The 27,086-nt window shown below is 43.8% G+C and overlaps 1 protein-coding gene across 2 annotated transcripts in view; it reads right to left on the minus strand.

The window, feature by feature from the left end:
- The window catches only part of bcr (BCR activator of RhoGEF and GTPase), a 73,812-nt gene that overhangs the window by 46,387 nt on the left and 339 nt on the right, over positions 1–27,086 (minus strand). For both annotated transcript variants that reach the window (XM_068335262.1, XM_068335261.1), the window contains exon 2: positions 25,029–26,760. In XM_068335262.1, coding sequence (XP_068191363.1) covers positions 25,029–26,637 — 1,609 coding nt within the window. In that variant the 5' untranslated portion in view covers positions 26,638–26,760. The remainder of the gene's footprint in view (positions 1–25,028; positions 26,761–27,086) is intronic.

The raw sequence follows: 27,086 nt of genomic DNA on the forward strand, positions 1-27,086 counted from the left end.
TTCTCTTTTCTAATCCTAATCTCCTCCCCTTTTCTTGCACCCCCTTTACTGGCGCTGAGCCAGCATGACTGTCTCCCAGCATCAATTACCTGAACCTCACATATTCATTCATTCACACACACACACACACACACACACACACACACACACACACACACACACACACACACACGCACACACACACACACACACACACAAACGCCTCACCGCCACACAGCATCTGATCAAATAAGCACTCGCCACCTACGGGAACATGTCCTTACATCCAGAAAACCTAGACGACTGACGTAATTCATGTGTACACACACAGGCAGTTTCAAAATGAGGACACTGAATAATTAGGGAGATGAAGAAAAGAGTCAGTGCCTACACACACAGTCGTTTCAATTATCTTTATTCCTCTGGCTGTCTAGCCGCTGTCTCTTAAAAGTTATGGGCTTTAGCTCACCACAGTATTCCCTCTGGGAATTAGTCGCGAGGAGCTAGTTTGCTATTTAATTCACATCCACTCACCATCCCATGCTGGATCGCTCTACTTTCACAATATACCTCAGATGTTAAGACCATCAATGGATCACAGCCAAGTCAACTGGATGGCATTTCCTGTCTCTTTATGGCTGAACTGTCATGTGACAAACATGGATATGTGATGAAACAACCTCTTTTTTGCCCTTCATTCCAACGTATTTATTGAATGTGCTCAGTTCAACACGGATCTCTCTGGAAACTCGCAGGGCGCTCTAGTTAGACGTGTCCATGTACCTTCTTCCCTTTGGAAACACATGAAGTCCCACAGTCCTCCATGGCTGAGCTGCAAGGACATGACTCATAATAACACAATGTCACACTGACTGTTAACACCTACTCATAAATAGAAGATAGCATGGGGAACAAAGGCAAATAAAGAGCTTTCCATGATTCATCCATGCAATACGTGTCGTCTCATTAAGGGGACACTATGGGCACATTAGTCTCATAAAGAACCTGAAAGGCTCGTCTTTGTGTTTTCCAACTATATTCATGCGATACATGAATAGTTGTTTACAATATGGTATTGTAGTAATTGCAACAATGTTTGAGAAATCTTGTTCAGTTTTAAGTGTAACACACACACACACACACACACACACACACACACACACACACACACACACACACACACACTCCAGAGTTGGCACATTCCTTTCTCTGTACATTATACTGTATGGTCTTTACATGGGAGGCTAATTCAAGTCAAATTTGGGCCATATTGGACGCTTGACCTACAACAAATACATGTCATGGTGAAACTGAAATTTGCTTAGCTGATGTGGCTCGAGACTTCAAGTTAGAAAAAAAACCTTTAATAGTATCTGAACCTTAAAGTTATAAGATTGTACTGAGTAAATCTGAAGCCAGTCAGGCCAAATCTCTGCTTGAAGAACAACCCTGAATGAAAATATTACCTACTTTATGTTTTTTTGTATTGGTAGATGAATAAACTGCTGGGGCTGCTTCTGTGGAACTCTCTAGGGCAGTGGTCCCCAACCCCAGGGGTGCAGATCGGTACCGGTCCATGGGTCAATTGTTACCGGTCAGTACAGAATGAATTACATTTTTTCCGTTTGATTAATCATCCAAATCATCCCCTCCACATCTGTCTAGAAGTCACTTGACACACGTTAAGATGCGTGCCTTGGTCACATGACTATCCGGCCAGTAACACAGAATACATTACCACTAAATTGAACCTGCCAAGGGAGCAAAACGAAGAAAAAATGAAAATATAACGAGGATGTAGCTAATAAAGTTGCATACACATTGGATTCACGTTTATTATTAAATTTAGAAACAACAGTTTCTGGCTGGTTATATCATTTTATTTTGTTGTATTTATCCATAACACCTTAAAGAGCGGTCCGTGAAAATGTTGTCTGATGTTAAACTGATCCTTGATGCAAAAAAAGGTTGGGGACCCCCAGCTCTAGGGGCACCATGGAGCCATTTCACCACACCCAGTCCTTGGACCCAAACTAGCTCCCAGTGTTTGACATTTTTCACAATTTTCATACTGCAACCTTTAATATATATATTTTTAGAAGACTGCTTAGGATACCGAGGATGTGATGAGAGCGAATTTTAAATTAAGGGCCATAAAAACAAATTTTTGAAAATGGTTTTGAAACCTGTCCCAAGTCATTTACAACCACACACACACAGGAGTAAGACATCCTCAGAAAACTTTTCACCAATGATGTGTGACAGAGAGATGAACAAATTCAATATCACACTTTGTGGTAGGGATAATAACCGGCTTAAACTGAAATAACAGCTTAATGGGAGAAGAACACATGAGAAGCCTGGAATATGAGTAAGCATTGTGGGTCTTTTTGGGAAGCCATGCTATCGTGGCATTTTGTGATACACATAACAGCTGGATCTGAAAATTTTAAATATATAGTTTGAAGTTTTCCTCCTCTTTTACAGCAGCGATGAGACTGACAGAGGAGGGGGGACATGTTCTGTTTAAAGGGCTGAAAACTGGAGGAGAGATTCAAAGTTCATTTGTTTTCCAATAAGATTTTTTTTCTTTGCTATCCCAGAAAACATTCTGCCCTATCAAATTTACAATCTTCATATAACCAAAAGATTTTTAAAAAATTATCAGTGACAGGGGGGCTGACAGGAAGTTAATGAAAGAAGAGATAGAGGCGAGATAGGATTCTCTCAGAAGCACTTAGACAGTACTTAGACTGTGAGGGAGGCCTTATGAATTATCGCCATTGTTGTCTGGCGCCTTGACAGAGGAATTATATATTTAATTTGCGTAAAAAGTATGTGTTTAGAACAGAAACACTGCAAAAAACCTGGAGTTTATACAAGACACAGACCAGAGAATTAATGCATTTTTTGTGCTTCTTTTCTGGATGGTAATCGTCAGATTGAGGAGTGAAGCTTTTACTGAGATAGATCAAGGATAACCAGCTGTCACAAAGCACTACCAACGCGACCACGAGGGCAGCTGACTGTCGCTCAAAACTAAAAAAAAAAAAAAAATCTTCTGAAAACCAATTCCTGACTCCACTCTGTCTCTTCAACCATTTCCATCATGCATTTCCATTTCTCAGACCTCCTCCTCTCACATCTCCAACTTTCTACTAATCATTTCAATGCTCTCCTCTGCTTCAACTCCCCTTTCATCTCCTCCCTTCTTTCTCTCTGGATGATGACTGATATTTAGGTGCCGGTTACACGGCCTGCTAGGAAAACATTAGCCTGCTTATGCAACAAGACACTACAAGCAGGGCGAGCAGCCTGCGCTTGTAGAGCTGCTTTAATGTATGCATGAGAGTACGCCCACAGGTGTTATTTAAGCAACACGCTGATTCGCTGTGGCGATCCCTGAAGGGGAACGCCGAAAGGAGAAGAAGAAGAAGCATTATAATAAAGCAGAAGAGCATTTAGGTACTTGATAAGCTTCACTTCTTGCTGGAAATGACAGAGTAGAAAGAACATTTGAACAATCAGACTGAAATGACTCAAAAGCAAACCTATATTTTTCATAAGCTGCCGACAAACTGTAGGTGTTTAATGGGAATGGAAAAGTAGGTGTTTACGTGGTTGGTTGCATTTTATGGAAAATTGCAGAAGCTGTTGTTTTAATTTCAGAATTTTTTTAACAAGCTTATCTAAGCCCAGTATTGAAAGTTTAGTTTTTTTCTCTCTAATCTAAACAACATGATCCTATTTTTTCAGTCATGTCTTGACATTTTTGTGTTTTCTAAGACATCAGGTTATTGTTACCATTTCAGTCAATCTGGTTTAGCAAAATGTATGCGTCATTTTACTCTTATTTTACATATTTCTCATCAGATGTGATGAGAAATATGTGAAATCTGATCATTATCAGATGAAGAACAGCTACAAAAAGAGTATACCAGATATTTTCTACAAAGCTGTTCATCTTATGTTTATGCTAACTTAAAGTGGACATCCAAACATGGAGCATGTTATCATTTCAATATTTATTTTGCCACCCAGGATCTCTAATCAGCATTTTCAGAACTGAGAATTTATTGTGGACAAAAATTAACACATAGTTTGATATTTTTTCAACTTTTTAGTCCAGTCCTTTTTGGTCAACAATATTGCACGCTGATTAAACAAACTTTAAAGCTTAGTTAAAGAATAGATTTAAAACGATTAATAAGAAGAACCCTGAACTGAGCTGAACTCATTGAAGCTCATCAGAGATTGTGACAATGAGAACAAACGTTGAGGTTGACTCCCCCTGAAGTGTGGGCATGGTGTGTGTGTGTGTGTGTGTGTGTGTGTGTGTTTAGGGTAGGATCACAGCATCACTGTGGTCTTTTGACCACCGGACAGATGTGTAGCCCCACATGCTTATTACACATCAAGGACAAGAACACCCAAACACACACACACTCGCCTGTGCAAACATGACCTCATATAGAGCAGAATGCAACACAAGGACACATAGATGTTATCTATCAATGTGGAAGGCATATTTATGTGCAACCTTACTTCTAACACAGACACACACACACACACAAATGGCTGCGTCCTCATGTACACGCAGACATGCAGAAACATTAAACTCCACATGACCCAAACATTAAGGCCAACAGCGACACGCAGACGATGTGGAACTTCACCGCAAGAACAAATTAGTCATTCTTGTCCTGATCCCTGTGAGGAGTATGTACGACAAGAAATCAGGCCAATCTCACCACTCTGTGTGTGTGTGTGTGTGTGTGTGTGTGTGTGTGTGTGTGTGTGTTTTGTTTGTGTGTGTGTCTGTCCAGGATAGCTAAAAAACTCCCAAAAAAATTTACTATCTATACCATTTTTCAGAGGTGTGATAAATAAAAAAAATACCCATGCAGATGTCTCCACTTACTATTTAATTTTTTTTTTTAAATTTTATATACTCGATTAATCCCCGAAGGGAAATTAGTGCCACACTCTAGTTCAAATCAAATCACATGCCCATGTTAGTTTGTACAGGCCCTAAACACACAAACACACACGGGGGGATTGTACGTATGCAGTGGGAGGTAGAGTGGCGGGCAGCTCCCTCTTTGTGTGCCCTAAATGAGCAACTTGTAATGGGGACGGCGCCTTGCTCAAGGGCGCCTCGGCAGTGCTCCGGAGGTGAGCTGACACCTCCCACGGTCAGCTCACCTCCGGGTGTTTTTTTTGGGCGGGAGCGGGAATCGAACTGCCGATCTCAGATCATTGGACGACCCGCTCTACCGCGCCCTCCACCACTGAGCCACTGCCGCCCCAAATGTATGTGTATAAACATGCACACACATTTTTGAGCATCATAATAATATGTATTCTCAAGCCCTCTGTTGTGTTTTATTTCGCAACTTCTCTATCTTTTCCTGACCAAGCACAATTTGAAATGAAGCCGATCCATCTGTCGTGAATGTACGTCAGAAAGCCTTAGTGAAGCACATGGACAGGAATAAGCATGAGGGGAGATGCCGAGAAGGAAAACCAGGTAAATGAACCCAAGTAGCCACTCATACTGGCACATTTTGTAATGACAAGTAAAATAAAATCACCACAGACATCCCATAAAAGCAATATTCAGTACAGCACCAACACCCCAAACCCCCCGTGGCTGTGTCAGAATAGATTTTTCCCTTACTGCTGTGAAAAAGCAATCCATCACCAAGAGACAGCAGTTACCCTGAAAAGCACCTGGAAATTTTAAAATAATTCTTTCCAGTGATTTTAGACGCAGGTAATCCCCATATGTCCTCTTTGAGGGCCTTAAACCGTATAAACTATTTGTGGTTATGTTAATCCAGACATGAATATGCAATGATGAATATGATGTTGATGAGGAAGACATCACAGAACCGAAGCTCAGCCTCCTCTCTCTATGATTGGACCAGTCAGCTGTTAAAGAGAAGCTGGACTCAGCCTCGTGTTTTTTAGCAGCAGTGAAGCGAGAGGACCCGGAGGAGCGCACGAGGAAAGGACGGATGAACGGATGTACAAACAGCTGACTGGATGGATGGTCATGTAGCGTGCATTGAATACAGCTTAGCGGTATAAAAACAGAGTCAACTGTTCTCACCAGAAGACGAAACGGCGAAATGCATCCGCTTATTTACTAAATACACAACCAGCTGACGTGTTACCACAACTTCCTCCAGCTCTAGTCTTTCAAGGTCAGACTGGGCAAGGGTTTGGAAAAGATGGATGCTGCTCTAGAGATTGGCTGCTGCTACAGACGACACCAAAAGCAACTTGTTTGAAAGGAGAAAGGATCTTCATGTTTCTAAATTTAACCCATCTTTGCCTTTGACCATATTTACTCCTTCCAATGTCTATATATGGGAAAAACAGCCTGCAATAAAATAATGTAACATCAGATAAAACACACAAGGCACGCATTGAAGCACACTGAGGTACACACACACACACACACACACACACACACACACACACACACACACACAGCGACAGTCACATCAACACGGGCTAATGCACAAAGGTAAACAAGGTCCGAACACACATAGAGGAAGGGCTGCTGGGTAGAAAACAACACCATGAGTGTATTTCTAGCTTCTCTTCTGCATGAGAAACATATTGTCTGTTTTATTTGTTCTGTCACAGTTTTATTTCCGCATGGTGCAGAAATAGTTCTACAGATTTACTACACATCGTTTAACGACAACAGAACAATACGTAAATAGAAAGTAAATAAATATCTTAAATAAGAAAGTCAAAGGTAAGAGACGAAACACAGAAATAAGATATTTTGAATGCTATTGCATTGTGTTGTATCTTTTCTTATGTGGTACCTCTTTTGCAACTGTCTATTAAAAAAAGATGATGTAGCGATTAGAGAAAAAGTGTCGAGAGTCCAGACAATTAAAATTAATACATTTGCTTGAAATTGAGTGAAGGCCTCAGGAATAAAAAATGAAACAAAAGCCTTTGTCTCACAAAAGCTTTTGCTTCTCCCACACGGCCACAAATGAACTGTTTCCCCATGGGCGTAGCTCACGTCTAATACTTATCTGCCTGCCAAAGCATCCGATGGACGGAGGGAGGAAGGAGACACACGTGTGTGTTCGGTCCGTTTGTTTATATTATTGGTGTGTGTGCGCATTTTTTAATATTTCAGTGGATATTTCCACTGTTCATACTTGTAGAAACAAATACTTGTAAAGAAATGAACATGCACCTCAGTAGAAACCAGTCAGCACACACAGCATCCCACTTTTTATCCCGCCACTTTGTCTGAGGCGGAGGAAAAACACTTGGTGTGCGATGTTGTGTGTTTGTGTAAATGCAGGGTGAACCAGGACAGGTTACACACCTAAGCAACATAAATCTTTTTCTGAAAATAAATAAATATTAGCATGCATAAATAAGTTTCCTTAAAACGCACAAACAAGGAATAACTTCTGACTTCCAGTATAGTGCAGTAATATGGCTCCTTCTTATGGCTTCAGTAACACACATTTGATCTACAGTATGTTGTGCAATAAAATTCTAATCTAATCATTGTAAAAAAAAAAGACAGATGTAAAAAATAAAATACAGTAAACATATAGCTAACTTTATAAGACGTTCAAATAGAGGTTAAACACCATCATCAGTTGTAAAATGTGACAAGAGGCAACCAACAAGAAAAGTACATTAAGAAGTCGCATGGTCAGCACATGACCTGAGATGTAAAGGTCACATGACTGCTGAGACGACACTTTGTGTTTGTCAGAGGATTCCGGTCTTCACAGCAACATTTTACGACGAATCCACAACAAAATGTCTCGGTGAAAGTTGTTTTTTTTTTCTATCGTTTAATCATTTTAAAAACTCAAAATTCTCAACAATAACTATAGCTGATTTTCAAAACATGGAATTTGACTTTTATTAAGATCAGACGCAACACATTCAGAGGTGAATAAGATGAACACCCCTCCCCCCCCCACACACACACCTGACAGAGTGGTTGAAAACTTGTGAAAACCATGAATCTAATCCATCAATAACTTTTGATTACTGATCACTAAACCAGCAGGAGACCTCAAATTAATGAAATGACCAAATGACTGAATCTATTTTTAAATTTTAACACGCATTTAACAAAAAAGGATCACATACACATCTAAAACACAGCAGACACACGTCTTGATCACCAGACTCACTTACTTAAACTGCGCAGTGACCTCAGACTCTCTGTCTCCACTGCATTTCATGACAGGAAGTCAAAACAACAATTTTTATGGACATGTTTGTGAACTCAAACCCACGCACTAGTTCATTATCAATCCCCTCTGAATGTCATTTGTATTTCTGCTCCTATCACCCCCTATCTGCCAAAAAAACAACAACCCCCCGACAGCCCTACATGAGACCTGTCTCCCTGACAATAAGCAGAGGCGGATAGCAGCAGCTACCGGTGAGATATCAGTGGGACACAAGAGACGGGGTCTCTAATCCCACAAGTCAGTGTGAGAGGAGACGTCTGACCCAATTACTCCTCTTAGAGGGCAAACGATTAGTGTGTGTGTGTGTGTGTGTGTGTGCCATTAAACATGTCAGAGAGACTGTGTGATACATGCACCACTTCCATTGTGTGCATGGAAACGATTAACCCAAATTAGCGACGTGTTCGAGAAACGTTTCAACGAGAAGCTCAGCGTTCTATGAACAACCCCACATATCAGGAAGAGAAAGTTTAAACACAAAAAAATTCTGATCACTTCCATCAGGTCAGTTCCTTGGACTGGCATCAGTTTTCATTTGTGTTAAGTGGAGAGTTAGTGGAGAAACAACTCTAGTCAGGGTTATATCAGGTTATAATAACTGTTATTACTGGAGAATTTTGGGATACCAGCACAGAGCTATATCAGAAACTTGTCTACTTTGTATTCTGCCAATACAGTTAACATTTCACACTTGCTATCAGCTTTTTTCATGAAAGCATTCAAGATCCATTTATGAATTTTGTAACTTGAATGCGATCTTAGACTCACACTGCTATAGTGTAAAACTCTCCTGAAGTCCTGAATACGTTATGTAGGTAAATGTACAAGACATGGGTTGTATTGACTGAAATACAAAATAATAGTGTTATGTTATATACATCTCAAGTAAAGCACAAGATCATCTGCCATTTACAAAGAAAGAGCAGATTAAGTCATTCATCACATAATATTTCCACCTGATCATGTCTGCCGACTCCATCCATTAACTCCAGATCTGGGAATCGACCCTCAGCGGTGCATGACTGCTTATCGCTGCAGGAATGAATGAAGGTGATGTCAGCTCTGAGGGGATGATAAGGCTGGAAAACCAGTATATAAGTGCAACCCATTTAACTCTGCAGTAAAATTAGAAATGAACAGCTTTACACACACCGGACACACTCAGCAAAGCATTCGGAGCATCCCCGGTTCAGCTGCACATGCCAGCGTAAGGAACCTTTTAACACAGAGTCATGAACCGCTGGCAATGAGCCTGAGGCAACACAAAGTCAACCAGTGGTCAAGGACGGATGGAGGCGGAGAGGTGGAGGTGCTGGGGAGGGGAAAGAGACCATTATCCATTGAGAAGTATAGCCTCGCCACACTCGAGTGACAACACATAATAGGTCCCAAAAAAAAGGGGGCGAGACCTTCCAATGACCCACTTTTTCCACCGTTGGTGGACCGGTGGATTCTCAGATGTACGCTGAAACAATCAGTGAGTCGCCCGTATCAGCGGAGGGGTGAATGTTTATGAGAAAAACAGGAGGAGAAAACGGCGTGTCTGTGCTCCGGAGGAGAAGAGAAGGAGCGTGGGAACGAGGTTCTTCTTCACCTCTGTCTGGAGTCGGGACTATTGGCAGCTCATTCCCCGTTTATATTCTCTCTCCTATGGTCATAAATGTTCTGCAGCTGATGATTAGTTTCATTATAGGTTAACCTGCTGTATGTTTCATCATGACAGACAACGAGGAAAAAATAATACCATTCAATTTACACAGACATAGGTCAGAGAAATCTATAATAACCTGGTAAAGCAAATAATCCAAATTATTCATAAATTCTTGTTGGTTTTTTTTCCGATCACATGATTCTTGGAATCAAATCCAGCATTGCGATTTTTTTTTTCTCGCTTGTTCAGCAACATTTTCCAGTTCACCCTTAGAGCAGCTGTATGTTACCCATGTGAAAAAGAGACAGTGGGGGGAGCAGGTAAGGCACGGAGTGAGTGCTCTAATGGGTAAAACATCCTCTAATTGAGGCCATCAATAACTCAGCACACAGCTCTCACCATAAACACACACGTTTATCACACAAAAATACACACACACTCTCTCTAAGGCCTTAAAATGTAGAACTTCGGGGGTATTTTGTCACATATGACAGCTGTTCTCTGCTGCTTTTGTCCCTTCATGGGTTTATTTCTAGAACACATGACACATTAAGCATGGAAATTCTATTCTGAGACCAAATACTCACTTGGGTTACTCATGTGGAATCCCGAATAAGAAGGATCTAACAGATATTGCCATTTGTCTTCGATGCAAAAATTATTATTTTGCATTGTGAGGTTATTTTCTTGCCTAAAGTGATGACAAAAAGTCAGTACAGCAGCATTTTAAAAAGTGTGCATTAATTATGGAAATGAAGAGGTCCACCGCTGCCCTTCAACAGATATGACCGAGACCCTATTCAGAGCTTACCTGCATCATCCGGACTGTTCCTTTTAGCAACCATATGAACACAGGCTGGTTTCACTTGAGTCATCAAAGTATGTTTTAATGGGCTTTTGCTAGAGCTAAAAGGAGTGAAAATACTTCACAACACTTGTTCTCGTGGCCGTCGCTCTGATGACTGCAAGCATTTTATGGCCTTTTCTTCATTGCTCAACTGTTGGGTCGTTCAGCGGCCCACAAACTGACAACACCGTGTCGTAACGAAAATAGAATATTCTCTAGATTCTGAATATCCAAACAAACACAGATGAAGACATGCAGTGCACACACACACACACACACACACACACACACACACACAGGCAGAGACACACACTCGTGTGTGACGCCCCACCCAGGCTGTGGCTTCAGTCACATGTTCCGCCTAAGACCCATGAATCAGGGTGACAGTATCATCAGTGTCAAAACAGAGCAGTGCTGCCTTCATCCAAGTTCACAGCATTCACATTTAAATGACATTTCAAAACAATTCTGAAAACATTAAATCTTACTAAATGTATTAAAAATTAGGGAAAAAGGGAAAATTCTACTGTTGACAAAAACAACAGCTACTGCTGATAAAACATTTTTTTATATATTATACTGTGCATCCATTTGGATACTGCTAAATTTGCAGTAGCTACATCAGTTGTAGCGATTCAGAGCGTTTGAATAATTATTACAGTTATTACAGTAATAGTTGTAGTTATTACATTATCAGGGGAACCGGTAACATCCATCTATCCATTTTCAACCGCTTCATCTGCTGATCAGGGTCACGGGGAGCGTGTCTCAGGGCGTGAAGCGGGGGAAACTCCGGGCGCGACGCCAGTGCGCCACGGTGCCACACAGAGACAGACAAACACAAACGCACACACACACTACGGTCAATTTGAGACCGGCCAATTAACCTCAAGCGCATGTTTTTGGAGGTGAGAGGAAGCCGGGAAACACGGAGAGAACCCATGGGGAGAACATACAAACTCTGCACAGATTAAATTAGATTGAGTGAATCAAATGAAATATTTGCTAATACAAAAACTATGTGGTTAATCAAGCTACCTCTCCAAGGAACCATCACCTTATCATGGTGGAGACTTTTTTGTGCCCTAAGGATCCTGGGAGCTATGTTGTTGGGAGTCTTGTACTCCTGCTAGGGTCACCCAAGGCAAACAGGTCTCAGGTGAAGGGCCAGACAGAGAATGGTTCAGAAGACCTCATGAAAGAACGAAAAAGGAAACAAGTGACCCTGCCCGGGGGAAGCCCGGGGCCCACGTCTGGAGCCAGGCCTGGACGGAGGGCCCGTCAGTGAGCGCCTGGTGGTCGGGTCTGCCAACGGGACCCAAGCGGGCTCAGCCCGAAAAGGCACCGTGGATATTTTCCCACCCCTGTGGACCCACCACCCGCAGGGCAGACCGACGGGGTTGGGTGCGCTGCCATATGGGTGGCAGTGACGACAGGGGGTCACGACGGACCAGACCTGGGTGGCAGAAGCTGGCTCTGGGGACGTGGAATGTCACCTCACTGGCGGGGAAGGAGCCGGAGCTTGTGTTGGAGGTGGAGCGTTACCAGTTGGATCTGGCGGTGCTTACCTTCACACATAGCCTTGGTTTTGGATCCAAACTCCTGGATAGGGATTGGACCTTGTTTTAGTATGGAGTTGCCTCAGTTTTCTGCCCTGCCTCCACTCTAAAGCAGGTTATAAATAAGATGAAAGTGTGAGAAGGCACTTTTTGTTTCGAAGGAAGGAGGTAATGGCTTTTTACCAGCAGATAGCTCCTTTTCCTTACAAGGTCTGGGCTTTAGACCAAAATGGCAACAGAAAATGGTCCAGTCAATACTTATATCTATTCATCTGACCATTTAACGCCATTTAAACTGGATATAGCTGTTGGTACTTTAAAATAAGCCTCTGGTGATCTAAAATAAACTGGATGTTTGATGAGTTGGGTTGGGTAGGATGTATTTTCCAGCCCTGTTCAAAAACAAAGATGCACTTGGGGGAAAATGTGACGTAATGCCAGTAAGCAGGGTTTGCAGACTCACTGCAAAATCAGCTGCATTCATGTTTTCATCTTTCAGATCAGTTGGAGAGAGATGAAATTTGCGAGCTAGTGTGATCACCAACACAAGCACATGAGAATGAAACGGTGCTGCTAATTCACTTACACAACAGTTTAAACTGTCACACGGTTTGAGAAGCACATCGACGGAGAGAAATATAAAAAGAAGCACAAAGGAGCAAATAGGCAGCAGGCAGGAAGCGGAACACAAAATGTCCATAATTTATCTTCGATTACAAGCCTGTGCATTTCATAGTTTTCTTTGTAAACCAGCCGAAAGAAATACCATAGATTTACATGACATAAAACCCAAACTACACTGCAATTATTCCTGTATGAACTCTAAGCTTCAGATCGTTTCAGATTTCTCAGACGCTGTGAAGATTTCTCCTCTTGCAAATCATGCTGCTGTCTTTAACAGAGTCGCGTTTGCAGGCAGTGCAGATGCAGTAACGATGATCAAAGCTGCGCTGACAGAAAGGGTGTAATTTTCTTCCGGTATTTCTGGCAGGATGTCACTTTACTTTTAATCTTGAGGACAGAGTCGAGCTTTCTGGCACTTCACATGCATCACAACTGTTTCTAGCTTGTGTCCATTCTGCCTTCAATCAATTCAACCTCAGTCCAATTTTGACTGGAACGACAAGACAAATAAAAGCCACTCTGGTTCCTGTCTTTGCATTTGACTGACGACCAACGCCTTGGGTTTGACTTCCTGTGACAGGCCGATTACCAGTTTGTCAGCCAGCAACAAATGGACGGCGGTAGCTGCTAATCAAAGCTAAGTCTAACTTTCTCTCATCTGCATCAGTGTCAGAAGACTCTTATTTGCTATGCATCACATTTACATGACCCTGTGACACAACAGCATGGGACCTGAGTTGATCATTTTCCAAACTTTGAGTTTCTCCACTTGCTATGCTGATACAAAGCTATGCTCCTAATGAAACAAACTCAATGTTTGTTTTAATTTCTTTTCAAGTTTTAACCAACTGACTCAAATTAGATTAAACATGGAAACTATTTCAAATTTTAAATAGTTCATAAAGCGCTCAGAGGTGAACACAAACACATAACTCTACTCCAAGTAGTTTTAAGTCGCAAATTATTCTTTTTACATTATTTTGGACACAAAATGAGGTTTTGTGTCTCCATCCATAGAGTTGTGAGATGATCTTGATGTGAATAAGTTTAAGTTTCTCTGACATTAAACTCAGCATAAAATCAGTAACTGCCAACAGAAAACGTCTTAGAGGGTAGTTCTTTAAATCTACATACAGTATATCACACATACAGTTGAGTGATCAAAAAAAGCACTATTCAGCTGCAAAATCAGACAAATAAGAAGCAATTCCCTGTGTTTTTATCTCTATCTTTTTCAACAAAAATCTAAAAATTACTACCATGAAATTGAGAATGGGCACATGGTGGAAAACAGTTCACGAATTATACGTGTGAATCTCATTTATTACCCATTAGAAAGACAAAGACACAAATTGCATCTCACTAAGTCTTCAATACTAATTTAGGGGTGGAAAAGTGTAAGGCCGTGGGCCTTCCTGGACCTCTTGTACAGTATTAACGTCCTGTCACAGTGAAGCCCTACATGTACACAAACAAATCCATGAAGTTCCCCCTGTGAGACAAATCGGAGACCTTGACGGTAGATACCCTGATGCGCTAGCCAGCAGAGAAACTGGTTCACTCTCCAAAGCCATCCTTACCTTTGTGGCGTAATTGTATTCATTAGAAGTAATTGTGTCTGCGTGAAATACTGGAAGTTTCCACCACATTGAGCCCAGCGCCTCCTCACGGAGTCGTGCCATCTGCTTGCCTTTCTGGAAGGATTTTCACTTACAAAACAATAGAAAGAATGGAAGGGTAGCTGGATGGTTTTTCATTGTAGAGATCATACATGTCTTTAGGAACAAATCAAACAAATTGTAATAATGCTTTTAGATTTCCAAAAAAACTGGACGGAGTGGTTTCCAGCTGTGGCGTTACTGGTGCTGATGAAAATACTGGCTTTGTTCAGCAGCTCGCAGACAGATTTCATCAAGGTTCAGCTCCGGGCTACATGGCTGCCACAGATGCAGCACACACTTATCTCACACAGACAAAGCTTCAGCTGAGAGATTCATAGAGGTCGTCGGCTGGGCGCCCCCGCCACGGATTCACTTAAGTAATCAATACAGTTATGAATATCTCTTGGCGTGGCACTGCAGTAATAGAATTATTCCACTATCCTCTAGCCTAGAGAGAAGACTGTGAGCACCGCACGTCCCTTTATAGATCACTACTCTCTGTTTCCCACACAAGGTTGTGTTTAAGACAAACAGAAACACACACACAAACATATGCATGCACTTGTGTCCAATAAATACAAGATCACACATTTGTGTCCCATATTTGAAAGAGTGCGCAAGGCAGAAGATACATTTTAACAAGAAGGCACAAATGTGTTTGCGTTTAGTGTGTTTGCTCGAGCAGGAAACACACTGAAGAGATGAGATCACATGACAAGGATAAAATGTGTGTCTAGAGTAAACCGAGCTGGGTGTGAGGTTTGTCGTATCCCTAAGTGTGTGTGTGTGTGTGTGTGTGTGTGTGTACTATGCTAGAGCGTCTCTGGTGGCACAGGGATTCCTGGAGACACCTTGCCCTGTGGCCACAGTCCAACCAACTAAGGCAGGACCAAAGCTGTGCCAATGACGTGTCACTGCACTACAGCTGCTCTTCGTCCCAATGAGAATGTTCACCAGTCATCAAAGCTATTATGTGTTGTCACCAGGAATTAAAGAAGACACTTAGGAAATGCTCTGGATCTCCAACAAAGCCAGGTTGCATTGAACAAAACACAAAATTATCTTTTTCTGTAGTTCTTACTTGCTTATTGGAGACATAGTTCAAAATTTCGAAATTAAAATAAGTAAAATATTTCAAAGTTCCAAAATGTAATAAGGTATATATCTAGCGTAATGCAGATGAGTGCATTAATTGATAATTTTGAATTAAATTGAACAAATTCCACTCAGACTTCGCCTTAACACTTAAACAAATTTCAATTGAAATTTATGGAATCAATCTGAAGATACTTTAGTCTTTTTTTTGGCTTATAGTCAATTAGATATTTTCCTCAGTTTCCAATAATATGTGACGAACCTTAAACAGATGGAGCAGGCAGATGAGACGACCGTGTTCCCTGCTCGTCGTCTGCTGCCCACTGACACTGTTCAGAGGTGCCGAGTCGCACACGAGAGCATTTACAGATTAAAGACAAAGTCAGAGTAAACAGTCACTGCCTGGCGTTCACACGGCAACAGGAATGCCGTCCTGCCGTACAGTCATGAATGCCTTTGCTCAGCTTGTTTAGTCATTAATGTCATGTTCCCAACACACTGAACGGGACACCCCGACTGCATTGATAAACATTACATTTTACTACCTGTAAACGTAACAGATGGAGCGTAGGACCGACAATGTGACATGTTAGCTTCTGAGACGTGACCCGTCCTGTCTGTGGTTTATTTCTCGTTGATCTTATCTCCAGAGTTTGAAGCAAAGATCAGCTTTAGGCCTGTATTCCTCCTGAGCTTTTAGGTTAATGACAGTAACTAGTGATGAACCTGATCTGTGTTCCCAATAGGAAGGTTTGTTTTTTCTTAGAAAATGTATTCATCTTCACTCTTCATCATTTTTACTGAATGAACAGGGTTGAAAAGAAGGTGCACAATTTGGAAGACTGCTTTTCTGATGGAAACACTTTCTTAAAGCTTAGTGGGAGTGTAAGTGTGGGGAGGGAGAGAGCGGGGGATAAACCAATAAAAATGCTGCATTCTGAAACTCATTAGCACATATATGCTCTGTTTAAAGGTTATTACGAGCTACTCTGTACACATTAGGGACTGTGGAGCTGAGATATGAAGAGACTCAACACAGGATCTGATGTTGACATAATGGAAAATTAATCTGAGATGTTGAGCTTGAAGATTGAACTGGTGGCTTCTTCCCTTTTAATAAATGTGCAATAAATTTTTTTTGAGCAGATGCCCAGAAAAAAGAAGAAGATTCAAATATAAACCGCTGTTGGCTAAGAAAATATGGATGCCATAGTTTTTTCACTATTGTGTCTTATGAAAGAAATTATTAATTACTCATAGCAATGGCATTAAAGCAGGGATCAGGGAGTCAGCATTTCTAAAATTGTAAAATTTATTGATTTGCCCTTTAGATTGTCTGTGTGAGTGTGTGCAGTTCAAATTGTTGTCTCTTTGTTCTTTAAAAACTTAATTGCGAAAACATGAGATTAATTATCTTATTTTAAAAGTTCTTATGTATAGTTTCATTTCCCAGTGTACCATTTCCTAGACATGTAAAATTATCTTTTGCTGCTCTTTTTTGCAGTGCGTATGCTCATCTGTGTGACTGGGTGTGCGTGTGTGTGTGTGTATATGCCGTGGGCTCAGTAATGAATGGCGAGCAGGAATATGACACTCTGATTCATGATAGTCAGTTTCTAGTTGAGCAACAAAGAAGCATCAATAATGGATGACACAGAGCGAGACAAGACACGGAGGTCGGATGTGATATTTATTCAGCTCTCTATGTTTATCAGGTGGTGAGTTTGTTTCTAAATATGTGTATTTGCATTTTTGTGTATTCAAGTAGGAGGAAGGGAATGTGAGTAATTCACAATGGAGGCATACGGTGCACAGAGGTAATCAGACATGTTTACTTTTGGGGAAATGTCGACATTATTCAAATGTGTGTATACAATGATTCTGAATGCCAGAGTTACAAGTTTCATGTTTAAATCCTTCCTCAGACTTTACACAATAATACAGGAGACACACACAGCAAGACAAGCTCCTTTATGTTGTTGTCGCACATGTGACGACGAAAATACTTCTAGAGCCAATCACAACCACTTCGCCCAGAGCAGGCCACGCCATTTATAGGCCTGTGAAGTGGGCCAAATGACAGGGAGCTGCAGTGACAATGACACGGGAAGATGTGCAAAACTGGAGCGCTCGCAGAGACAAAAAGCGAGGAGCGAGAGAATGAAGCACAAAACCGACAAAAAAACGGGAAGAAGAAGAAGAAAATAAAGTCGAGAGCTTAGTTGGACTTGACCGCTTCGATCATATGGACGCCATGTGGACGCCACAAAGGAAGCTACAAAATCCCACAACTTAGCAGCACATGTGAAACCACTTCATCATCTTCTCTTCCCTCGTTCACACTCTCTCAGTTCTCTCACTGAAAAGGGATATTCAGGTAATCCACGTTTCCCGGTCAGCTGGTATGTGCATGGTATTTGTCAGGGCTCCTGGTTTGCTTATGTTTGAGTCAAAATTGCCCATTTGGCTTGTAGCAACGTAAGGCAAGGCAGTGGCCCAGAGCAAACATTACACGCCTTCAGTAAAGCCCTGCTGTCTTGTAGTCGAGGTTATTTGCGCAAGGTTTGTTTGGCGGGCCCGACCAGAAAATTACACAACTCAGTGAGGATCCATGCAGGGTTGTTGTCGGGCCAAGGCGAGCCTATGCATCGTTTCATGTAAATGATCAGGAACTTAAAAACATGTGGTTAAAGCGCTTCGCTCGGGGGCACAGGTTGAGCTGGAAGAGTCAGAGAACTGCTTTTTAAATTATCCATTTTGCCGTCCGGATGAAAGAACTTGGTAGGAGAAGCAAGCCTATTTCTGCCTTGTCGTCAGAAATAGGAGCAACAATAGAACGGCACCAAAGAAGAAGACAATACTGCTACGGAACAAAATCCTGGCTGCAAAAAGACATTTAATGAGAATTCTTGCAGACTTTCATTTCTATTTCTGTTATCCTGAGATTCTGAATGAATGCCATTCGTGGTGATCAATATCTCAACCCTCATAATAGATTTGGAAAGGGCTCTATTTCTGACTGGAGAGACAACAAATTAATGCTCTGCAGAAAAGATTTCCTCAACCGTCAGTCTTTTTGCAGACAAACTCTGCCTCTCCAAGAACTTCTGAAAGTCCGTTGTCACTGCCTAATTGGGCTTATAAATCAGCCTTTATGTAGCGTAGGGTGCTGCAGGGTGAATGGCACTGAGAGGGAGAAGCAGAGAGGGGAAAATGGTCATGGGGGGGATAGAGGGGATGGAGGGAGGGGTATTAAGTGGCATATAAGAGATATCACAGATGTAGGGATGTTACCGAAGGGCATTCAGAGAAGTGGTGGAGGAAGGGGGGGGGGGGTTGATGCTGATATGAAATCTGATCTTACAGTCATCCAGTCCCATTGCAACAAGCGGCTCACACAATAAAAGACAGGCGGGGTTAGACGAAGCCCAGGAGGAAGAAAAACATCTCGTCAGATCTGCTGAAATATTTTCTTACCCACTCCGTGACTGTGGATACAAAACCAAACTCAGTTCAGACGGGACAGATTCTAAAGTCGACCTGATCACAGTCACTTCCACCCTCCTTGTATTATTGAACATCACATATTAATTCATTACAGTTGCTTGCCAAAAAGCAGAATGGAATATGAAAAGTTATTAGGTACGTAATGATTGGACAGTCGCAGCTCCATTTCTGCAGTACATCTACCAACAGGCTTGTCTGACTGAATGAGACATTCTAGCAGAGTGTCCATGCATGCATCCTGTCTGAATGATCGAAAGGTGTCTCATCTGGTAGTTTTTCATCATCCACAGCCACAAAAAGCTAATGAGGCTTCGTCGCTCTCCTGCAGCCCATCAGCCCCAGCAACTGGGCTTTTCTCTCGTCTTGACAGGAGTACGCCGACAAAGTCCTGCTCTTCTCCTCCAGCAGAGGAAAAAAAAGAGACGGAGTCCCCTCGCTGGATATTACAAGCTCTCAAGCATTTAATGAGGCAATGTTTTGACCGTCAGGGGTTTTGTCTTGCCTTTGCTCCCGGCTGAGGTTGGATGTGAACACGAAAGTCTTCGCTTCACTTCTGGAAGCAAGGCTTCGTTCAACGGGGATTAAAACATGGATCTTTGCTTTCAAAATCTTTACACTGTCCATACACGCGCGCGCACGCACACACACACACACACACACACACACACACACACTTAAAGACAGATAGACATTGAATGGCTGGAGGTAAAGACAAGAAGAAGAAAAAAGCACAGGGGAAGAGATCCAGCGTTGATTGTGATGTTTTATGAGCTTTCATCACTTAAGTCCCTGCTGGATATTTTGGAAAAGCCAGTTTTCTCCTGCAGGGAGGGGCCTGACTATATTCCCTCCCCCACTTTACCATTTCGGCTCAGTGGAAAACCGGCACAGAGAAAGGCAGAAAGGTGATGCACTTCTAATAGGCTCCGAGCAAAAGGAAGCTGAAAGCTGCTCTATGATTGAGGACGAGCGGGAGATAAATAAAGAGATAAAAAAAAGGAAACGGGAAAAGGTAGGAGGAGATAAAGAAACGAGGATTAATAAATTTAATGAATAGAGATTAGAATTTATGGGGAAAAATGTGATGGGAGGAAAAGGAAGAAACTCTGGAATTTCTTATGCGGGAGTGCAGGAGTAAACTCCCATCATGATCTAGTGACATCATCACCAGACAACATTCTGCTTTATCACTATTTGTAGCTTCTACTATCATAGTTCATGTAGAATGTTATTTGTGGTTGATAACTCCACATCGTGTTTTACCGCTGTGTAGTCCAGGGTAAACGGTAATCTGATGGTTAGCCAGACCAAACAGTGGAGATTAGGGTTTAAGTGTTTACATGACTGGACTGGTTTCCGCTGCCCTCTAATCCAGAAAACAGCGTCGCCACGCTTTCATTTGTACATGCAAGCAACACAAGTATCACATGAGTACTGGTTCACCTTCAGTTATTCAGTTCGTGTCTACCATTGTCTCAGATTAATGAGGGAGAGCTACCTCCCCTGGCAAAACCCAAGCACCACAAGCTCAGGTCCAGTCCTGACCCCAGTCTCTGTCAAATGAAGGCCAACACCCTACATAACTAACAACAATAGTATTCCTTGTATTTTATGTTTAAACATGTAGAAGACACATCAAATGTAGTTATTTCTTGGATGAGCAAAAAAAAAAAAAAGTAATGCGAATGCTGCTTACACTTCCCCTCGCTGAGCGGTCGTTCAAACTCATTTTTCAGATTTGAACAATGACCGCAACACTAACCCTCCTCAATGAACAACCGATGACAATACAAATCTGTTCTCACACATACAACATCTGTGGAATGCCCCTTTCCTGTCCAGAAAGAGCAATTTCTGTCCTTTGAGAACTTCTACAGTTTGATAATATTAAGCTTCAAGATGTCATTTTGGCCGGTGGTCTCAACCACCAAACTTCATAAACCGGGTTTTGTTCCCTCTGCCGCTTGGAAAGTTGGATGTGATGAACAAACCATCCAAACTTCATTAGGATACTGGTGGGATAATAACATAAAACACAGTGCTAACACAACCAAAGGCCTGTGGTGAGCGGCCAAAACAATGGACGGGCTCAGAGTCTGCAATGACGGAATCCTCACAACCCGAGAGTCGAGATGGACGAACAAGTCTCTGCGAATTTCTAAAAGGAATTTTTCCAATTTTTTTTGATTTATGTGTTTATTTTCACAATGGTTGCCAGTCACCATCGTGGTTGGACGTCTGGTGGAGGAAGTACATCTGCGCACTATAAAAATGGAGGCAGGGCAAAATTAAAAGGGGAAAGGAGATACCATTTGGACATTTACAGGGTTCAATTACAATCATCTGGTTTGCCAATGCCTCAATTCTTGGACATAGACACACATTCTTCAAACAGTTTTTCCCCAAACACTAAGGATGCTTTTAGAGGGCCATGTTTGGCCCCTGAGACCAAGCAGTTAGACTCTCGCTGAGCAGCAAAGCCTCAGAAGACTCGACGTCCGGCTGGACCTCAGCTGCTGCTGAACAAACAGGACTGGAAGCCAGCACCGGGTCCACATTACATTTACGTGTTTGCCTTTGAATCATTCAGTTTTGATTTCTTCACACCTCCCTGATTAAAAAGGAAGCGTTCTTCCTCCTTTATGACCCCAGCAGAGAGAACGAAGGAGCCACTTTTCCCCTTGTTTATGTAGCTTTTAAGTTAGCCACCAACCCGAAGAAAGGTCACGCTGAGCACCAAGGGAGGTAGATCTGCTCCCCCCATCCTTCACCTTCACCTCCAGTCAAGCTGGCTGTGAACCTGCAGCCGAGGTGACCAAAGCCGTCTATGTAAGGCTGACTCAACGGCTCAGACTGAACAAATGAATTTAGGAGCTACTATTCAACATTATCTCCTCTGGCCTGTCCCACCTGACCATGAGAAGGAGGCCACTGCACCCCACTGCTGTGAAACATAAGGGTCTGGACGGAGTACCGCAGACGAAATCTCTCATGGCGTCTTTGTGAGCCGTCGCTACACATAATTTCTTTGCACGCGTCTCAGACACGGTGCAAAAAACTGCATGCTTGTGGACAAACTAAAAGCATTAAACAGCGTTTTAGAGAATCCAACTTTCCTGTGCATGTATTTAAAATATTTTCATCAGTAAGGAGCTTAAGAGGCATTGAGGAGCAGTCACAACTGGCTAAATAAAATACAGCAGCTGACGGGACTCAGCAGAGGGAGGTGGACAATAAAACCATTGATGCTTCCTCAGGTTTGGACGGCGTTGGAACCCCCGCCCCGTCAGAAACAAGCCCACAGGTATTCCCTACTACAGAATTCACATTTCCCTTCAAATGAATCACTGGAAATAGTTTACCACCCATTTCATGACAGCATGTACCGAAAGCTCCCTCTCTGAAACGAACTGACCTCCAACTCACAAACCTTTGTCCACTTATGAGGAGTTCAGATCTTAATTCACATTTCCAGAGTCTCCCTTCGGTCTCACGTGTTAGAAATAATTACATCGCCCTCTTTGTTTAGACGCTCTGGATTTAATGTTTGTGAATTATTATTTTTTTAACTTGAGTCAAGGTTTTCCCTTGCAGGCAGAATTGAGCATCTGAGACACGGTGAAGCAGAAAAGACAAATTCAACATGAATGATTCAAGTCAGGATGAGTAATTGCTTGTTTGTTTACTTCACAAACGGAACTGCTGGCAGGTATTTTTCTTTTCACTCCCCAAGTGTCTCTGCTTTCCCATTCGATCAACAGGAAGATCTTATCATGTCAGCTCAGCATGTGAACTTTTGGTACTAAACCGCCCCATAATATCATTCATGAACCATCTGAAAATAATTCATCAGCTCTGGAGCAGACGAGCCCGGTTCGGACCCGGGTCAACCGCTGACCATCCTCCCTTCCGTCCGACCTTCCCTCCAGCAGCAGCGCAGCAGCAAACATAGGGAACACCTATCAATACAGGCAAAGCAGCCGCAAGGTATAAGAGTAAACATCAAAATGTGTGTGTTTTAGTGTCTGTGTGTTTTTCTGTTACGCAACGGGAGAGTTCTTCCCATCTGTGCCTCTCTGCAGCCCCCGCATCCCCAACCAATGAAGCGAGAAACGACAGCTCTGCTTTGCACTCGGTCTTCCTCACAAAAAAAAAAAAAGGAGTCCAACTCCTCATTATTATCATTCACCTCCCAAACAAAAACACATTCTCAGACTCAAACTCCACACCATTGGAGGCCAGAAATGATGCAACGTTCTCCGCTCCCATCACCTTCTCTGTCAGCGTCACGCCCGTCTGCCCTCAGCCGAAACCCCGACTTGAAAAAAGGGCCGCTCCGCAGGGCGTCTAACCAGCATTTCACTTATGTTCAAATTCCAGATTATCTTTCTGCATGCACCACCGTCTGCAGCACAAGCCCTCGAGTCCTCTCCCCCCATGTCCGTCCCTCATCTTCAGCCGGCCTAACTCCCCACAGGGCTCACTGTGGTGGAAAAGATATTAAAACAAAGAGAGCAGACAGCGCAGCGATAATCCAAAATGGAACAGCTGGGGAATTAGCTAGCCATTTGCCAGAGACTCATCATCTGGGTTTGATACTGTCTTCATGTTGGTGACACAGATGCATTGTGCTTTACTCTAGGTGTTGGGCATTTTAACTTTTACTGCAAAGGTTTGTTGAGATTTTTTTTTTTCTGAACTGGATGCGATCTTGAAGTCAGATGAAAGAAAAACAAAAACCTGATTTCACCAGAGGCACTGAGAGTGGCTTGATTCAAACAAATGAATTATAGATGCAAAGAGACCTGTTGTCTGTCCAGCGTCTTCAGGACAGTGAGCCCGATCAGGTTTCAGGTTCATACTGCAACCCCCGAATGATGAAGCCTCGGGGGTCTTCATCGCACACGTACAGTAGGGATCGCTTGTCCAAAAAATAGACGGCATGGGTTGAGTTTCTCTCTATATATTCAAATTTATCTACCTACTCGACAGCTCCTTCCCTTCCTTAGCATTCATTCTGAAACAGAAGTGAAGCGTGTGATTTCTTCATCGTGGTCCGGCACGGTGCCTGAATCTGGTACTACATTAACACTAAGAGAGAGAAGGAGAAAGAGAGAGAGCAAGAGAGAGAAAGTACAATGTGTACGACTATAACACAACATGCCTTGGTAAACAACCCAATGCCTAAAAATGATGTCAAATATTTGAACTTCCTGGGCAGTGTTTGTTTTTCCGTCTCGTGAGCTGGCACAGCCTCTAGAGTGGAAAGTTTACTGAGGAATTACAACAAGCTAAGCCCCCCCCCACACCCCACCCTCAATGTGCATCGATGAGCACCACACTCCACTGTGTGTCTACTGTATCTGCTTCAGGTCGACCTGCAGAACCGACGCTGGTGATCGGTATTCCTTCCTCCACAGCTGCAGGACGAGTCTGACAAAGACTGAAGCGGCATTTGAGACCCAGACTGACCGCATTTATTGTTCACCCACCCGACTGACATTCCAGGAATAAGCGGAGGTGGATCTTTCATCTATCTCCCACACAGAAGGCCATCCAGAGGACACTCAGTTCTGCCAGGGTTTGCAAGTGCGCAGAAAACCCTTCAGACACACACAAACATGGTGCAGAAAGGATGTTCAAGATGCAAAAGGAGGGGATGCAACAAAATCCAGCGTGGGTAAACATCATTCATTCATTCATTCATTCATTCAGGTTTGAATTCACCTTTCCTGCCTCAACCTATAAACCTCCTCAGCTTGAGCGTGAAGCCTGAATGTCTGTTCTGATGCGGAACATCAACCCGACACCCCCAACGACACAAGAGATGGAGCGTTCACTCACCTAGGTGGTCGCCGTGGTAGCTGTTGTCGTGGGACACCCTGCCGTGAGACATGAGCTCATGATGGGCTGCAGGCGGCCATATCTGACCCGTTTTGCGAACGCTCACAATGGTGGCTTCGGACATGACCACGTGGCCCCCCTGCTGACGGTGGTGCCGCTTCTGAGACTGCGGTGTCGGGGGACTGCTACTGTCAAAAGAGTGTTGGGAGTTCTGAGAGTTCTGGGACGGCGAGCGGCTCTTCTCTCTGAAGGGTCGGCAGAAGGCCGTGGTGGGGCTGGGGGAGACATGGCTGGACTGGCCTGAGGAGATGTCCTCCTCGCTGGACGTCAGGTTCTCATTGGAGCTGCAGTCCGGCGTGTAGCCGCCGCCTCCGCCCACGTCCTCAAAGCTCCCTGGGGAGTAGGAACGGCGCGGCCAGGTCAGGAGGTGGTCGTCACCGCCTCCCAAGTCCCTCATTGTGACTCCACCACCACCACCTCTCCCGTCTCCGCTCCCGCCTTCCCCCATCATCACCCCACCAACGTAGACGCTGGAATAAGCCTGGAATTCGGAGGGCTGCCAGGGAGGGGGTGGAGGTTTGCCACCGTTCGCCCTCCCCGAATGTCGCTGGTTGGGTTCCCCGTCTTCGTACTCGGCATCGTAGCCGCACGTGCTCTCGGTGGACCGGCCTCGGTAGACCGGCCTGGCGCGGAGCTCCCCGGCCACGGTTGCCAGGTTACCCGGTAGGGAGTGAAGGGATCTCTTCCGCTCCATCTGCATGGCTTGACTGCCCAGGCTACTGATCTTTTCAGAGACATCCCGGTCGTTGACCCTGACCAGACCCCTCTCGTGGTGGAACTCCATGTTGGAGTAGAATGGCGGAGGAGGTGGCGGAAGCTGCTTCTCCTGGATCTTACCTACATCTCCAGCGGAGTGAGAGTTGGCTCGTTTAATCCTCTCAAAATTTGACCTGAGCGCTGCCACGCCGAGTCCCATCCCCATCTTGTCCTTGGGGTCAGAGGGCAGCTCCTTGTCTGGGGGTGGGAGGTTGGGTCTGCGGGGCGAGACTGAGATACCGCCTCTCTGCTTCGATGGCGAGAGCCCATCCAGGTTGTCGCAGGATGTCGACTCGGCCTGCGGGGGGACCTCAAAGGCCGACTCCAGGCCATCTCCGTGGGAGGCCGACTTCCTGGCAGGGGGAGGCCGAGGTTTGGACCTGCCAGCTCCATCTCCATGAGGCTGATAGCGGTTCCTCTCCCCAACACCCCCACTGCATCCGCCATACCCTCCACCACCCCCTCCTACTACACCTGTCTCCTGCATGTGTGGCTGCTGGGACTGGCACTCAGCGCCTTGTGTGGCGGCAGCATCCATCCCCTCATTCAGGGGGGTCTTCCTGAAGCCCCACCGCTGCTTGTCATAGCTCTTCCTCTCCTTGGCCAACAGGGTCTGCAGGTAGATCATCCGGAAGCGCTCCTTGTTCACCTCCTGCTCCAGGCGCCTGATGGACGACTTGCACTTCTCCAGCTCCTGCTCGATGCCTCCGACGGAGCGCAGCTCCATCTTGGGGGGGTCTGACTCCGGGAACTGCGCCTTCCACGCTTCGATGAAACCCACTGGCTCCACCATGTTCGCGTTGTGGCTAAATGGCTTTTGAGAGCGATCCTGGTTCCTCACACAAGGTGAACGGTGCCAGGGGCGCACGATCAGTCCTGTCTTAGATCCAGAGCCCTTCTCGACAACAATGGCCACCTACAGATAGAAAGCAGCGTTTAAAACAGGCCTTTAGGTAAGCCCGATCAGACGCGCAGTCTAATAGCTGACACTCGTGGGGTTACGCAGATGCAACAATACATCCCACTCTGAACAAGAGAAACTGGTTGTTCAGTCTGTGGAAGAGCTGGGAATGCACGAGGTTCACAAATGGATAATAAACTATGATGAAGCTCGTCTTTCTCGCGCATTATTCCACAGAAGGGACACTTTGACAGGAAGAATGTCTTTTTAAAATATCAGCTTCGACACAATGACAGCATCTGTCACTAATGATCGGGCTCCCAGGGAGAGGAACAAAAAGG

Source organism: Antennarius striatus, chromosome 15 (assembly GCF_040054535.1).
Source record: "Antennarius striatus isolate MH-2024 chromosome 15, ASM4005453v1, whole genome shotgun sequence".
Taxonomy (NCBI): domain Eukaryota; kingdom Metazoa; phylum Chordata; class Actinopteri; order Lophiiformes; family Antennariidae; genus Antennarius; species Antennarius striatus.